Source organism: Nelumbo lutea, chromosome 4 (assembly GCF_056320005.1).
Source record: "Nelumbo lutea isolate HS-2025 chromosome 4, American lotus-T2T, whole genome shotgun sequence".
Lineage (NCBI taxonomy): Eukaryota > Viridiplantae > Streptophyta > Magnoliopsida > Proteales > Nelumbonaceae > Nelumbo > Nelumbo lutea.
The window spans coordinates 41,190,417-41,205,442 of record NC_142687.1 but is presented as its reverse complement, the minus strand read 5'-3'; the positions used below and the strand labels follow the sequence as shown (position 1 = coordinate 41,205,442).

Sequence of the window (15,026 nt, the reverse complement as noted above, 5' to 3'; positions counted from 1 at the left end):
CTTGTCCATGCTTCAAGCTCGATGAGCTTTTGTGTGAAAGGACGTGTTAGAGAATATCAACCTATTCAAGGACCTCACCTAACAGCTTAAGCCCTTAGGTTGAATGGTTCTCTGAGAAGGACCAACAAGGCTATCACAGAGATTAACATTGGGGACTTAAACAGAAATCTTTTAGACATACTCCAATCTTCTCCTACTGGGTTTCAGCCTTCCTTTTCCCCAAGGCCTAAGAGGCTAAGACTGCATTCATTTTGGCGCTTTATGGTAATCTAACAAGAGCCTCAGACACCCCATTGGCAGCAGGTATAGGATGAGTCACTTGCAGTTCTGAACGTGTCATCTCTTGGGTGTTCAGTGGCCCAGTCTCAGCTAATGATGCATCTGAGGCAGAGGTTAAAGCTTTATTGGTGGGGCTTCAGCAAGCAAAAGCTCCTCAGTTTACTTCTTTGTTGGTTAAAGGAGACTCAAGAAACACAATAGGTTGGGCTAAAAAGAGAAGTGAAGGACCAATGAAGATTGCTCATTTCTTGCATGAAATACTTGACATTTTGGCCTCCTTTCAATGTTGTTTCAGATGGATTCCTAGGAGTCCTAATTTTTTGGCTGATGCTTTAGCTAAAAGTGGGGTGGGAAGAAATATAGTGCAAATACTTTTCCAATTCCAGAGGGGGCATTTTGGTTTTTCGTTTTGGAATCCTTGTCTGTATATCTTCTCATGTGCATCCTTCCCTTTTCCTTTTGAATGAGAATTCCCTTTTCTCAAGTTAAACGCACACTATTTGCTATAAAAAAAAAAAAAAAAAAAAAGGTTAAATGCCCACTGACTGGTGTGTAAAATTAAGCACTAATTTTGAACTAAGTTTTTCTTTGTAAAATTCTAGTGCCTAGGCAACTAAGTGATCCACTGACACCTAGAATCACATAGACACCTTTCCAACTACCATCAAATGTCTTGAAAAGGTGAGGCAGGTCAAGAAGACATGAATATAGATATCTCCGGGGAATAAAAGATGTAGAGTCCATGACCAGAAGTAAGCTCGAACTGTTGATACAAATCAGTCATTTTCAATTCTTCATGAGGTTAGCCCCAAATAGCAGATCAAACAGAGAACCTTCCAGACACTTCCAGTGTTAAGAGTGAAAAAAACAGAGTAGAGGTGGATCAAAATGTTATTCAATCAACACTTCAAAAGCACAACCAATCTAATTAAAACATCAACTAGTTGTTTACTTTGTTATTTTTGGGATCTACCTACCCCCTTGTGAGTTGGACTGTAAATCTCTCTCTGCTTAACTCTTGTATATTTCTCAATTTCCCTTAAGCATGAATACATAAATAGACATTACAGGGGCACGATCATTTAGTTTCACAATTCTTACCATCGGAAGCCCTTCAATTGAAGATAATGCCATGTCAAACACCTTCCTTGCAAGATCAATATTCCCAGAAGCAGCCTCCCTTCGTGCATAAACTCCGCAAAGCAATAAATCCTGTTGCAGCATATTTAATATAAATAACAAAATCAAGAACATTAAAATGTCAATATGACCAAATACAAATGGATACACCCAGCAGAAGTAGAATTTGTAAAATATAAGAAATTAAATAGTAAAGGAATAACTGATACACTTTTTTGCTTTCCTTCCCCTTATTTGGTTTTTGACATTGAAAAAAAAAAAGAAAAAAAAAAAACAATAAAGAGGTTGAAAAATCCTCAACATTAGCTTGTAGACAAATTGGTGTATTTACCTTATTTTGTTCTGCTATAGTGCTGCACTTTTTTAGGAACTTCTCTAGTCATGGCACCTTAGCACAAAGACCCAGATATTGTATTTCTCTTTTCCGCATCTCTTTTTATAAAATCTTTCCAGTTGTTTTAAAGGTAAGAAGATCTTAGATTAAAGGAGGGAGAGGGCCCCTCATGCAAAAAAGATACTAGATATAAGGGAAAAAACAAAAGGCAAAAAGATATTATAAGTTCTTTTCACTCAGGCTGTGTTTGGTTTGAAGGAGAAAGTAGGGAAGGGAAAGGAAAGGAAGGGAAACCCATACAAGGTTTGTAAAGGTTTGCCTACCTTTCCCTACTTTTTCCTTTAAACCAAACATAGCCTTATTGATAAAAAATACAGAGAGCAAGGGGAAAAAGAAATAAATGAAGGTATACAAACTGCAGTTACTGCACACAGATATACGGGAGAAAAAAAAAAGGCATCAACCATGCTGTCATCTGATTTCGTTTCTTGAAACAGTTCATTTTATTAGAAAAGAAGGTACGCACAGAAAAAAAAAATACAGGAATATAGGCTCGCAAATGCTACCTAACCATTCCCCAATGGGGATTAACAACTTAATTACGACACAGGCCCCCCAAAACAAGCTTCCCTATTTACTCCCTGTCCAGCCAACTAATCAGCCACACTGTTTGCTGCTCTAGGAGTCCATCATCAAACTGCTTCCAAGTATCTTGCAATACAAGAAGCATTTCTTAAAGTGTACCTGTGCTGTCAAGTTCCTTTTTAGTTGTTCTTAAACCAGCAAATCACATCCTTAGAACCTCCTTCAATCTCTACATCATACAAATTAAATATCTTGCATATATTTAGGCCACAAAGTACTGCTTGCAAGTCAGCATTTGCCAAGTCTCCCACTACTAGTGGTCCAGAGTATATTGCAATGAAAACACCTGATATATCTCATATAACTCCCCCACCACCCAATGGGCCAGGATTTCCCAAACTACAACCAAAATTGAGTTTAAAAGGTCTAGAATGTAGAGGTCTTCATTCCCTTCTAATGCTTTGACATTTCAGACTTGCATTTGTTACTAATGGCTATCCCCTTACAGTGTCAAAGGTAGACAAAGGTTAAAAATGTGGGGTGAGCATGGTAGGTTTGGTTTTGTTTCAAGGCAGGACCAAGAATCTACGCTACAGTGGTTGGATCCAGGATTTTGGAACTGGAACCTACCCTATCAAAATTGGTTCAAAGGTCAGTTCCAGTGTCCACCCATGGAACCTGTTCTTTCTTTACCCCCACCCCCCCCCCCAAAAAAAAATGGAACTTGTTCTTTAAAAACATGATTTTCAACAACAGCAGCAGCAGCAACAACAACAACAATATAGTTCAATACTTATCATTATAATTTAAATTTTGTAAATATTACCTTTAACATTACTTATTATACACAAATACTAAACTGAAGAAAAATGGTCAAATCACTTAAGTGGCTCAATCATCTAGTGAAACAATGGCCTTTGCAACCATGAGTGCTTGGATTCAAACCTTCACATTAAGTATTTTGGGATTTTTTTTCCAAGGCAAGTTCAGTTCCAAGGCCAATTCCACCAAGGCCAGTTTGGGTAGGATAAAGCCTTAGACCCTGGAACCAGCCTGGGTGGAGGTCAATTCCAAGAATTTAGAACCAGACACAATCCAGTAACAGATTGGGTAGGGTCGGTTCAAGGCCACGAGGTTGGTTCCATTTAGTTCCGAGTAGAACCTACCCATTGTTCACCCCTACTCTTCACCCAGCTCACCACCCGGAATAGAATAGTCTCAATAACCTCATCTTTTGCATTCCTTTTCTCCTTCAAAATTCCGATGTTCCTCTCTTCCCAGGTAAACCATAAAACAGCTGCCCATAATCTCCAAATGATTTTCCCTCTTCTTCTTGGGTTGAAAATGATGCGGAGGATATAGACTTTAGATCAACAAGAACTGGTCATCCGCAGCCAAATAAAGAAAAAATGAAATCCCAAAAACCAGAAGCAAAACAGCCAGAGATTAACAAATGATGTGTGGTAGTTTCCCAACTTGCTTTACAACGAGGGCAGATATGTGATGTGATGAGAGACAACAGTCTGGTCTCTCATTCAAAATTCTGTTGTTCCTCTCTTCCCGGATAGACCATAAAACAGCTGCCCTTGCACATCACCAAAGGATTTTCCCTCTTCTTCTTGGGTTGAAAAATGATGTGGAAACTATAGACCCTAGATCAACAAAAGATGACCTTCCACAGCCAAATAAAGAAAAAATGAAATCCCAAACACCAGAAGCAACATTGCAGGAGATCAACAGATAATGTATAGTTTCTCAACTTGCTTCACAAAGAGGGCAGATATGTGGCATGAGACAACAATTTGGTGTCAGTTTCTGTAACATCTCACAATAATTAATTTTCAAATGAAAAACTTCACAACAAAAAAAAAAAACACTAATTTTCAAAGGGTAGGCCCAACCAAACAGATTTGATAAGAGAGGAGATAACAAGAAGAATAGAGGAAAGAAAAAAATATTGAACAAGAGAAAGCACCCAAGGGAACAACAGCCCATATACACATAACGGAAAAGGAAGGGTCAAGAGAGAAGAAACTCAAGGAACATAGGAGAGATTTGATAAATAACAATATATTAATTAAAAACAAACTTCTAACTGACACAAAAAGCAGCGGACCAAAAGAATACAATAACAAACATGTTAAGAGTGTTACAAATTAACACTTGGTCCTGGTAGTCCCCATTCCATCTAGTCCTTAACAGCCCCTAATCATGCTAAGGAGTCAGCCAATAGAATTGCATTCCTAGGAACCCAGTTGAACTAGCTGTCAAACTGTTACCTTGAATGCATGCCCTTCTAGCTAGGGTTCAAAATATCGGGCATTTCGATCATTCACCCCCTGTTTATTAGAATTTTTTTTTAATTTTACAGGGGTCGGTCTTAGCAAGACCTACCCCTGAAAATAACAAAAATTCAAAATACTAAGTATTTAGCATATCGAGGTGTAGCCAAAACGATATAATATGCCTAGCTACACCCCAATACACCTGGATACAAAAATACAAATATAATTTTTATCTGTTATACAAATACAATTTATACTGTAATACAAAGACAATTTATACCATAGGAATGATAAGAATATAAAAGGATAAAAGGATTAAGGAACTACATGCATTAATTACCATTGAGCTTAACAAACACTACCTGACGATCATTTTTCAAAAGGGATTTTGCCAAAGCCCGAGATGGGGTCACTGAGGATGTACAAGTATTCATTCTTGTTGTGAACAGCTCTTCAGCAACAAGGGCAGCCTCTTCCATGATATAGTTACGAGGAAAAGCAGCTAAACAAAGTAAGATTGCATTGCGAAGAAACTTCATCATACTGGTCCTTCTGGATATATCAATTGAGCTGCCCAAAAGAAATTCCAAATTAAAGTTACACAAAGCACTTTCTTTTTTTGTCATTACTTCATGAATGTTTCTTAAATCTTCTAAAATAGAATCTGGTAATGCCTCCAGGCTGAGGGTGTTTTCAATCCAACTTGAACTGTTTGTGGATGCCCTGCCAAAGAAGAAAAGATAAGCCTCATCACTTGATCCATGTAGAACACATGGAAAAGCTAATAGCATGTAATTCCATGTTAGTTTGCAGATGACAAGTAAAACATGGAATAAAATAAAGAATCAACTAAAGAAAGACATTCATAATCATGTACATAGTATCTTGAACAATATAAAAGTTTATGACCATTCATGATGACATTTATTATAATTTAAGATAATAGGTTTTTCTAAAACATATATTTTAAATTTTATGTTTATATTTTTAATTAATATTTTTTTGAAGATAAAATAAAAATTTATATTTTAATTAATATTGTGTTTAACATTCTTAATACGTTGCATTTTTTTTTTATTTTTTGGCACTATTTGATTCTTTTGAATACTTTGACTTTTTAACATTTTTTGCATTTTTGTGCCTTGCTTCAAAAAAGCGTGCACCTCACGTGTAAAATGGCCCTTGCGCTTTTAAAACACTGGAGTTACTCTCACCCCCTGTATACCTACTCTCCAACCTTTTATCAAATTAATACCATCCACTCTAGTGATCAATCTGACGATAACATATGCTACCAATGTGAACAAAAAGGGGAAAATTAAGGCTGTCCCAAGTCAAGGTTTTTTTATTTTTTTCTATATGATTCTACTCTTTTACCAATAAAAAACAAAGTAATTCTAGGTTCAAGAAGTAGCAATTGAAGTCATTTATCGGGCTGAAATAGGCTGTCTTGGAAGGAATTCAGAAAGGTAAGGACTTGCAAACCCATAAGCTGGCAACTGAAGGAGACTCAAAGGTAGTTATAAGTTGGTTGCAAAAGTAAGAGGATGTGGGGTGGAGGGGCTACATTTATGAGAAGAAGAGAATTAGGTGGCTATTACAAGGAATGGGGGTAACATTTCAATGGGTAAAAGGAGAGGCTAACTCTTTTGCTGATACATTGGCAAACAAGGGGTGAGAAGGAATCAAGGAAATGACTGTTTTGGGCTTTATTTTTTTTTTTTTGATAATTTGAAGCAATTTTATTAGAATATGGATAACAATGCCATTAACTCAGCTTTTAGAGAAATGCCCATGCCGATAGGTCCAGAGAACAATGCTAATATTCTCCTTTCGGAATTCTGATTACTCCCCCGATACCTGACAATCCCGGATTTCCAAAGGAGCTTCCATCAAAATTCAATTTAATCATGTTACCATCTGGAGGTTTCCATTCCATCCTTACTCTCTCTTTCACTCTTGAAGATTGCGCTACTTCTGTCCAGGATCTTATAATGTTTGTGACTGAGAACTCTTGAAAGATATGTAAAGATCTTATCCAGCGAGCTACTTTAACTTTAATTGTGTCGATTACCTCCTCCCTTGTTCTACTCTTATCCAAAAATATTTTGGTATTCATTTCTTCCCATATTACCCAATAAATAGCTGCCTTTGTAGTTTTCCACATAACCTTCCCTCTTTTCTTTGATTGCCTCAAAAAGTCTCGGTTGAAAAGTCCTGCCACATCTTGAGGGGGAACCCACCTGCAACCAAAGAGAAAACAAAAAGAATCCCAAATGCAATACAAACTGAATCAGATTCATTTACTTACCTTCACATTCCTCACCCTTCTTTGTACCTTTTTTATCTTTAATTTAATGAATCTGATTCAGTTGTTTTATCAGCAAATGAATTTGATTTAGTTATTGATCAAAATAAAGAAAAGTCATTTATCCATTTCCTTTGGTTCACTATGAATTAACTAGGCGTGTATGGACAAGGACTCATGGCATATACTGTTTGATTGTTTCCTGATGCCATGCTATAAATAGATGAGAATAGAGAGGGAATAAATGCTGACTTGGATATTAAGTTTATGGGATCTCTCTATGCTATGCCATGGAGAAATGCTTTAGATCAAATTCCTTCAAGATAAGAGAAGGCAATAGTAAAGGCAACCAGTTCATTATTAATGAAGTACCGGTGGAAACAAGAGAACAGAAAAAAAAAAAATGGTGACCAAGTGCTTACCAAAAAAGGGGATAAAAAATGGGGGGTGATCAAGAGTTTCCCTCAAATGACTCTGGCCAATACTTGGGCTTGACAACCTATAGGCAGGGACTGATTCAATTGAACATTGCCCCATAAGATTAGTACCCTTTATATCTTAGACTATGTATTAAAGGGGAGCAACCCTCCTACTTCCAAGGGGCAAATTTGTCTATGAGGCTGAAGCTGTCAAGCACAAGCCGAATTTTTAGTACCCTATGTATTGTCCTTATAAAACACATGTTGTGGACAAGAAAATAAGGGCAATAATTGTAAACCTATAGTAGTTATAGGAGACAAATATCAAGGGCCACCGGCATCTCTTCTCCAATGCAACTCCACCACCCAACTATTTTATGTACAATACTGAATGTGTTCCATCTAGTAAAATTGATAGAGACCAAGATAAATTGCATGCAACTTGCCAAGACTGAACTGACTCATTTAGTTTTTGATTTTCTGTTTTGGTTGTTTTAACATATTAAACTGAAATTATAATATTTAGTCTAGATTGTATAGAAAAAATAACTACCATCAAAAATAGGAATTAATCAACTTAATCTAAAACAAATTGGAATGGCATCAAATAACCATTATTCAGAAGAATTACCAACCATTGAGAAATCTTCCCACCAAAGAAGTCAATGAATTGGGATAGTAGAGATAAACGGGCCTCTTCTGAGCACAATGAAAAGAGGTACTCACTGACATCTTCAAACAATATCACTCCCAAAAGTTGCTCATCGCCTTCTCTATCTGGTGCCTCATCATTATATGATGCCCCTGTTCTTTCACAGTCAGATTCAATTAATGTGGCAATGGTTAACTAGGGATTGGAAATCAAATTAGTGAAAAGTAAAGTTTACTGGCGTTCACAAGTGAAAAGAGTATAGCATTCCAGCAAATAATATGTGAAAAGATACTGTTTAAGAACTAAATACAATTCCAACATTAAACCATACAGAGAGAAAAAAGAATAAGGAAGTACCAGATTTTTCATGCACAGGCATCCATTGCTCATTATCTCTTAATATTTCTTCTTCTGACCATCTAGTCCAAGTACTTGCATCTTTCACCTCACTCTCAGCCTCAGCATCAACATCAATGCCTAACTTCTTCAGTAAAGTTTCAATTTCATCCTCCTCCTTGACATCTTCAGTCTCAAAATCATCTCCAACCTCCTCAGCAGCTATAACATCATTATTCAAATCATCTGGGTCTGTACTAATTTCATTATTTCTTGGAGGTGGTAATGTCCAGCCAGTCCAACCTCCTTCCTTTTCTTGTGAGGAGTCTTCAATAATCTTTTGCCTATTTTCCTCCTCTTTTTCCAACCAGGTGGACCACCCAAGTGCTCCATCTTCTCCAATTCTTGCATCATTACTACTCCAGAAGTGCTCAAACAATCTTTGCTTACTTTGCTCAGTGAGAAGTAAAGAAGGACAAAATAAGCTGTACTCAATTTCAGCTTGAAATAATGCAGTTGCTAACTCTTGGTAGCCAGCCTGCCATTCAAACCTACAAAGGCTGACAAAAATGTCAACAACATCCAGTTCTAGCTGAATAATAGCAGGATCCATTGAGGGTGGTTTGGCAGTTTGGTTAACCTGCATCATACACAGCAAACAAAATAAACAAACAACGAAATTAAAAGCTTCATTATGAAAATATCCACAAATTTTCTAGTTCAAATCATATAAAACTGAAAGCAATAAAATTGAGAACAATAATAAAATCTTTTTGTCAATATTGATATTATAAAAGAGCATATTTTTTAGTTACACTAGTTGAACATCTAAAAACAAGGAAAATATAGAGTGAAGGATATGATATTAATAAAAACAAACCATGATTTACAATTTGATTGAACATGCTTCAGAAATTCAAGCCTATATCAATTTATAGCTTAACATAAAAGAACTGATACGTATTTCATTTTTTATCAATAACAATGATCAATGTAATTTATTTTTTGTTCATAAAGATTTTTTTTGATAAGTAACTTTTATTAACCAATAAGTAGACAACAATACAAGCATCCCTTTGAGAGGGCACAAGATGCTCTCTCATAAGAAACAAAAAAGTTAATATTACATTTTAGCTCAATACAAATGATTTCTATTCACCCCTTCCTTAACTAAAGTATCTGCCATCCCATTTGCCAATCTCCTCAGTCATTGTATCTTCAAGTGCATGTTTCCACTTTCTAGTGAGCCATTTGAACTTTTTATCCCATCCCTAAAGCCCTAAGCTATAGAGCCTGGTTCCTTCAACCACTCCACCACCAGTTTTGAATCCCCTTCAATCACATTTAGCATATTCAATTCATTTGCTATTTTAACTCCTTGCAGTACAGCCAGTAATTCAGCTCTAGACAAGCCACCCAACCCACTGGGCCCGAGAACAATGCAGCAACACGCCACTCTGTGTTCCTCAATACCCCCCATATCCTGTAGGGGCCTGAGTTACCTTGACTGCTTCCATTAAAGTATAACTTCACAAAACCTTCAGGAAGAGCTTTAGCCAAGGGATAAGTGGGAGAACAATTAAGGTTCTAATCCAATGTATTACCCTGGCCACCACACAATCTCTCACCACTTCTTTGCTCTTCCCCTCTTCTTAAGCCAAGCAAAAGGAAAAACCAATCCAAAATATTAATAGCGAAAGAACAGGAATTTAGAAGGTGTCTTGGCATGAATATTTTAAGAAATTCTCATGCAACATAATTCAGTCAATCAAATGATCGAGTCCTTTTTTTTTTTGTGGGTGGGGGTGGGGGGGAGGCCCATTTAGAGAATCATAAAGATGATTCCACTTAATTATATCCCTGCAAGAAAGCAAAGAACACTTCAGATTCTGATTTAGGCAAATGAACATATTGGACAGAAAAGAAAGGAATAAAAAAACCAAGAGTGCATGATCTCAAAGGCTAACTTTATGCAGTTGTTTAAGGGTTGGATAATAGGAAGAGATAGAGTTTTGATCTCACACTTGCAGTTTGCAGATGACATCCTCGTTTTTTGTGATGGGGTAGGCAGAGAGGGGGTAGAAAACCTGAAGTTAGTAGTGAAATTCTTTGAAAGGATTTCCAATTTGAAAATCAACTGGTCTAAAAGTTTAGTGGCTGGTATCAACCTGGAAGTAGATTGATTAGTTTTTGGAAGTGGAAAGGTTTGAGAAGAGGCTGGCAAGCTGTAAAAGGAATTATATTTCATTGGGAGGGAAAATCACTTTGATCAAATCCACCCTATCAAATCTCCCAATGTACTACATGTCAGTATTTAGGATGCCCCAATCTGCGGTAAGAAGAATAGAAAAGATCATGAGGGACTTCCTTTGGGAGACTAGGGAAGGGAAGAAAGATCACTTGGTTAGGTGGGAAAAGGTGATGCAACTGAGGGGTGAAGGGGATTGGGCATTGGAAATGTTAAGTTGAAGAATTTCGCTTTGTTGAGTAAATGGCTTTGGAGATTCCCTAAAGAAAATGAGAAGCTGTTGACTAGAGTTATTTCGAGTATCAATGGGCTGTCAAACAATGGTTGAGATGCAGGATGCTTGCATAGAGCTACTCTAGCTACTCCCTAGAAGGCCATCTATGACATTCTTCCTATGTTCCTTGCCACATTAGGTATGACTTGGCTATGGGTTAGAGAATTAGGTTTTGGGATGATATCTGGGTTAGGGATCTCCCCCCCCCCCATTCTAAGGTTTTTCCTTCTCTCTTTGATCTCTCCAATTTCAAAGGAAAACCTATTTGTGATTTTATCAGCTCATCCTCCTCCATTCCAACCTGAGTTGGAATCTGGGCTTTACTAGAAATAAGAGAGAATCTGAAATTTCCAGTGTCTCTACTTTACTTAGCCTGTTGAATTCAGAGGTCTTGGGGGATGGTGGTTCAGATTCTAGAGTGTGGGCCCTCAATCAATCAGGGTCTTTTTCCTGCAAGTCCTTTCTGAAATCTCTTGTAGCCACCTCCCCCTCTCCTTATTTCCCTATTAAGGAGATCTGGTCTTGGCCCATCCCTCCTAAAGTCAGTGCATTCTAGGGAAGTGTTTCATGGCTCCATTAATTCCTGTGATTTGCTTCAGAGGAAAACACCAAATTGATGATTTTTCTTGTTGGGTTTGGATTTGGAAGGAAATCAGGCCGGAGGTGAGAAAAGGGGAGGGAGTGAGATATTGACTGATGAGAGGGGAGGCGGGAAGGAGGAAAAGGAAAAAAGGGAGTCGGAGGTGAGTAATACGGTGGTCCTTCTGTCGGAAGAAGAAGGAAGATCGAGTAGGGGCAGGTCACCGGAGAAGAGGAAGATGGAGGGACGGAAGATGGGGGCAGGTCAGCCCATGTTGAGTACGGAAGATGAAGTACTGCAGTCATACCTGTGGAAGGAGATGGATCCGTTAACTCCACCCATGACACAGATGAGGTTAGCCCAACCCCGGGACTGTGCAAAAAAGGAGATTCAAAATTTAAATCCAATAAACAAGTGGGAAGAGTGCTCGAAGAACCGGCTGAAATAGATGCTTCTGGAATGTCTTGTGGAATTAAATGTGGTGCCAGATAGTAGGATGTTGTATCCAGAAAGGAACCAAGAAGGAGAAATGACAAGTGGCAAAGGGCATGCTCGACTGCAGGGGGAGGTCAGAGAGGAGAAGCAGTCAAGTCTCAGTTCGGTCAGGATGGTGTGGGGTCAAATGTATCCCATGAAAAGACGGGTCCAGAGCAGTCTACCAAGGATGGTTTGGTCCAGGACTGGCAGCCTTTATCAGGCCCAAATTGGCTATTAGCCACGGCTCAGATGCCGAATTTGCAGCAGAAATGCAGTGGGGCTCATCACCAAGATGATATCAGCAATCTCATTTCGGACAGTGAGAACTGGGAGGTGTTTTCTCAGTTGAGAGAAGAATCTGAGCCAGATCCAATTCTGGAGACATCAATAAGAGATCCCTCAATTGGCAGCCCGGAGCAGACTATCCAGCCCACTCAGCCGATGGAGCTGATGGAAATCACTCCGTTGGCGGTGTTCAGGGAGGATATAAATGCTGTTCACAGTGTGCCCCCCACTGTGGAAAGTAATTTGCAGGTTCAAAGCATAGGGGAGAAAAGGGAAAGAGGAATAGGGGTGGGGGAGAGGTCAAGACAGAGGGAGGAGGGGGCAAAGATCAAGGAAAAAGGGGGAGTAAAAGGGAAGGGGTGGAAGGTTCTTCAGATTGGGTGAATTCGAAACTCCTGGGTCTAGGCAAATTTCTGGGGATTTCAAATAGCAGGTATGGAGGCAGAGACAATTAGTTATTTGGAAGCAATTGAAAGGAGGTGGTGGGAGGAGAAATGTAAAGGTAATGTGAAAAAAGGGGGTAAAGGGTCGAAGCAGAACAGGGAGTGTTAAGATTGGTGTGGGGATTGAATGATTCAGCAGGAAAGGGGGAGGGGGAAAAATAGAAGGGGAGGGAGGAAGGGGAGAGGGTTTTAGGATCGTGAGTGTTTAATGGATCTGTTTATTTTGTCTTGAAATGTTCGGGGCTTAGGCTCTGGGTGTAGGAGAATGGTGGTTGTAATTTACTCAATAAGTGGAAATCAGAGGTAGTATTCTTCCAAGAAACAAAGTTGGAAGTAATGGTTACAGGTTTGGTAAGAAGCATTTGGAGTCAAGGTCAGGTGCGGTGGGTTAGTAAGGCAGCTAGGGGCAGTGCAAGAGGTTTATTGACCTTGTGGGGCATATCTAAATGCAAGTTAATTTCTTCTCATGTTGGTGAATTTACAATCTCAGTTGTGCTGGAAGTGGAGGGGGGTTTCAAGGTATGTTCACAAATGTATATGGTCCGACGGAGCGTGGGGAGAAGGAGAAGTTGTGGGAAGAACTGTTAGTAGCTAGAGGTAGCTCCGACCTGCCTTGGGCGGTTAGAGGAGATTTCAATGTAGTGAGATTTTCATAGGAAAAAAACAATGGTAAAGGGAGCTCGAGAGACAGAAGAAAATTTGCTGATTTTATTAACCAGGCCGATCATTTAGATCTGCCTTTGATGGGGGCTCAACACACCTGGACAAATAACCAAGAATCCCCAATTCTGGTTAAACTTGACAGATTTCTAATCTCCTCAAGTTGGGAAGAGGCATTCCAGCAAATTAAACAAGTTGCTCTTCCTAGACCTTTATCGGATCACTCTCCAATTCAGTTACTATGTGGAAAGGAGGAGAATTAGGTGAGAAGTAAACCATCTTTCAAGATGGAAAATGCTTGGTTTGAAGAAAAGGAGTTGGTTCCTCTGCTTATATCGAAATGGGCGGATTTTAAGGTGGAGGGTACCAGCTCTTACATCTTGGCAAATAAGATTAAAGGGATCAAAGAGGTGCTGAAATCTTGGAAGGTGAATCATCAAGGAAAAATGGAAGCGGAAAAAAGAAAGTGCCTAGAGGTAATTAAAGAACTGGATTCAGCTGAAGAAGTGGGTCCCCTTATAGAGGAAGATAGAAGGAAGAGACTGCTAGCCAAAGTGACTCTAGATTCTTTAGCCTACAAGGAGGAATTAAAGTGGAGGCAAAGAACCAAAGTTAAATGGCTTAAAGTGGGAGATAAAAACTCCAATTTTTTTCACAAAATGGTAAAAGCAAGGAAAAGAATAAATCAAATTGAGAAACTTGAATGGGGGGAGCAAGTGGGTGAAAACTGGACAGAAATGAAGCACATTGTCACGGGTTTTTTCTCGGAGTTGTTTAAAGAAAACTGGGCAAGAAGGCCCTTTCCAGAAGAGCTTACTTTCAAAAGTCTATCAGTGGCTCAGCAGAGGGGGTTAGAAGCGCCCTTCACAAAAAATGAGATATGGCAGGTAATTAATAATATGCGGACTGAAAAATCCCCGGGACTGGATGCTTGAAAATGTTTTCTATAAACGGTGCTGGGAGGGGGTGAAAGGAGATCTAAGAAGGTGTTCCATGACTTTCACCAAAATTGGTCATTGGTTAGAAGTCTGAACAGCACTTTCATCTCCCTTATTCCTAAGGTGGAAGGTGCAAGAAACATGAAAGATTTCAGGCCAATTAGTCTACTAAACAGTTTTTATAAAATTCTATCCAAAGTCCTTGCAGAAAGAATGAAGAAGGTTCTTAGTTTGATCATTGAGGAGAATCGCTTTGCGTGCGTACCGGGTAGGTAGCTGTTGGATAGTGTGTTGGTGGCAAATGATTTGATTGACTCAAGAATAAGAGAAGGTAAACCAGGGCTGATTTGTAAGCTGGATTTGGAAAAGGCATATGATCATGTAAACTGGAAGTGTTTGGATTTGGTGCAAGAGAAAATGAAGTTCGGACAGAAGTGGAGAAATTGGATTAAGGTGTGTATTTCCTCTCCAAAATTCTCAGTTTTGCTTAATGGGCACTCCATGGGATTCTTTAAAAGTTCAAGAGGATTAAGACAAGGGGATCCCCTCTCCCCTCTTCTGTTTATATGAATAATGGAAGTTCTAACTCTATTTGTGGAGAAGGTGGGGGTTGAGGGTCTATGAAAGGGTTTTGAGGTCTCTCCGGGTGGGGAAAGTGTTCAGATGCAACAGTTCGCCGATGATACTCTGTGTTTCATTGATGCAGATGTTGATCAGCTGAAGATTCTCTTGGGGGTGCTTAGTTGGTTTGAAGTGGTTTCGGGACTGAGCGTAAATCGGACC

The 15,026-nt window shown here is 38.9% G+C and overlaps 1 protein-coding gene across 1 annotated transcript in view; it reads right to left on the bottom strand.

Annotated features, from left to right (window-relative positions):
- The window catches only part of LOC148855397 (uncharacterized), a 50,716-nt gene that overhangs the window by 26,674 nt on the left and 9,016 nt on the right, over positions 1 to 15,026 (bottom strand). The window contains exons 3-6 of the mRNA XM_088941346.1: positions 8,360 to 8,978; positions 7,986 to 8,154; positions 4,986 to 5,346; positions 1,381 to 1,491 (exon numbers count right to left, since the gene is read on the bottom strand). Coding sequence (XP_088797472.1) covers positions 1,381 to 1,491; positions 4,986 to 5,346; positions 7,986 to 8,154; positions 8,360 to 8,978 — 1,260 coding nt within the window. The remainder of the gene's footprint in view (positions 1 to 1,380; positions 1,492 to 4,985; positions 5,347 to 7,985; positions 8,155 to 8,359; positions 8,979 to 15,026) is intronic.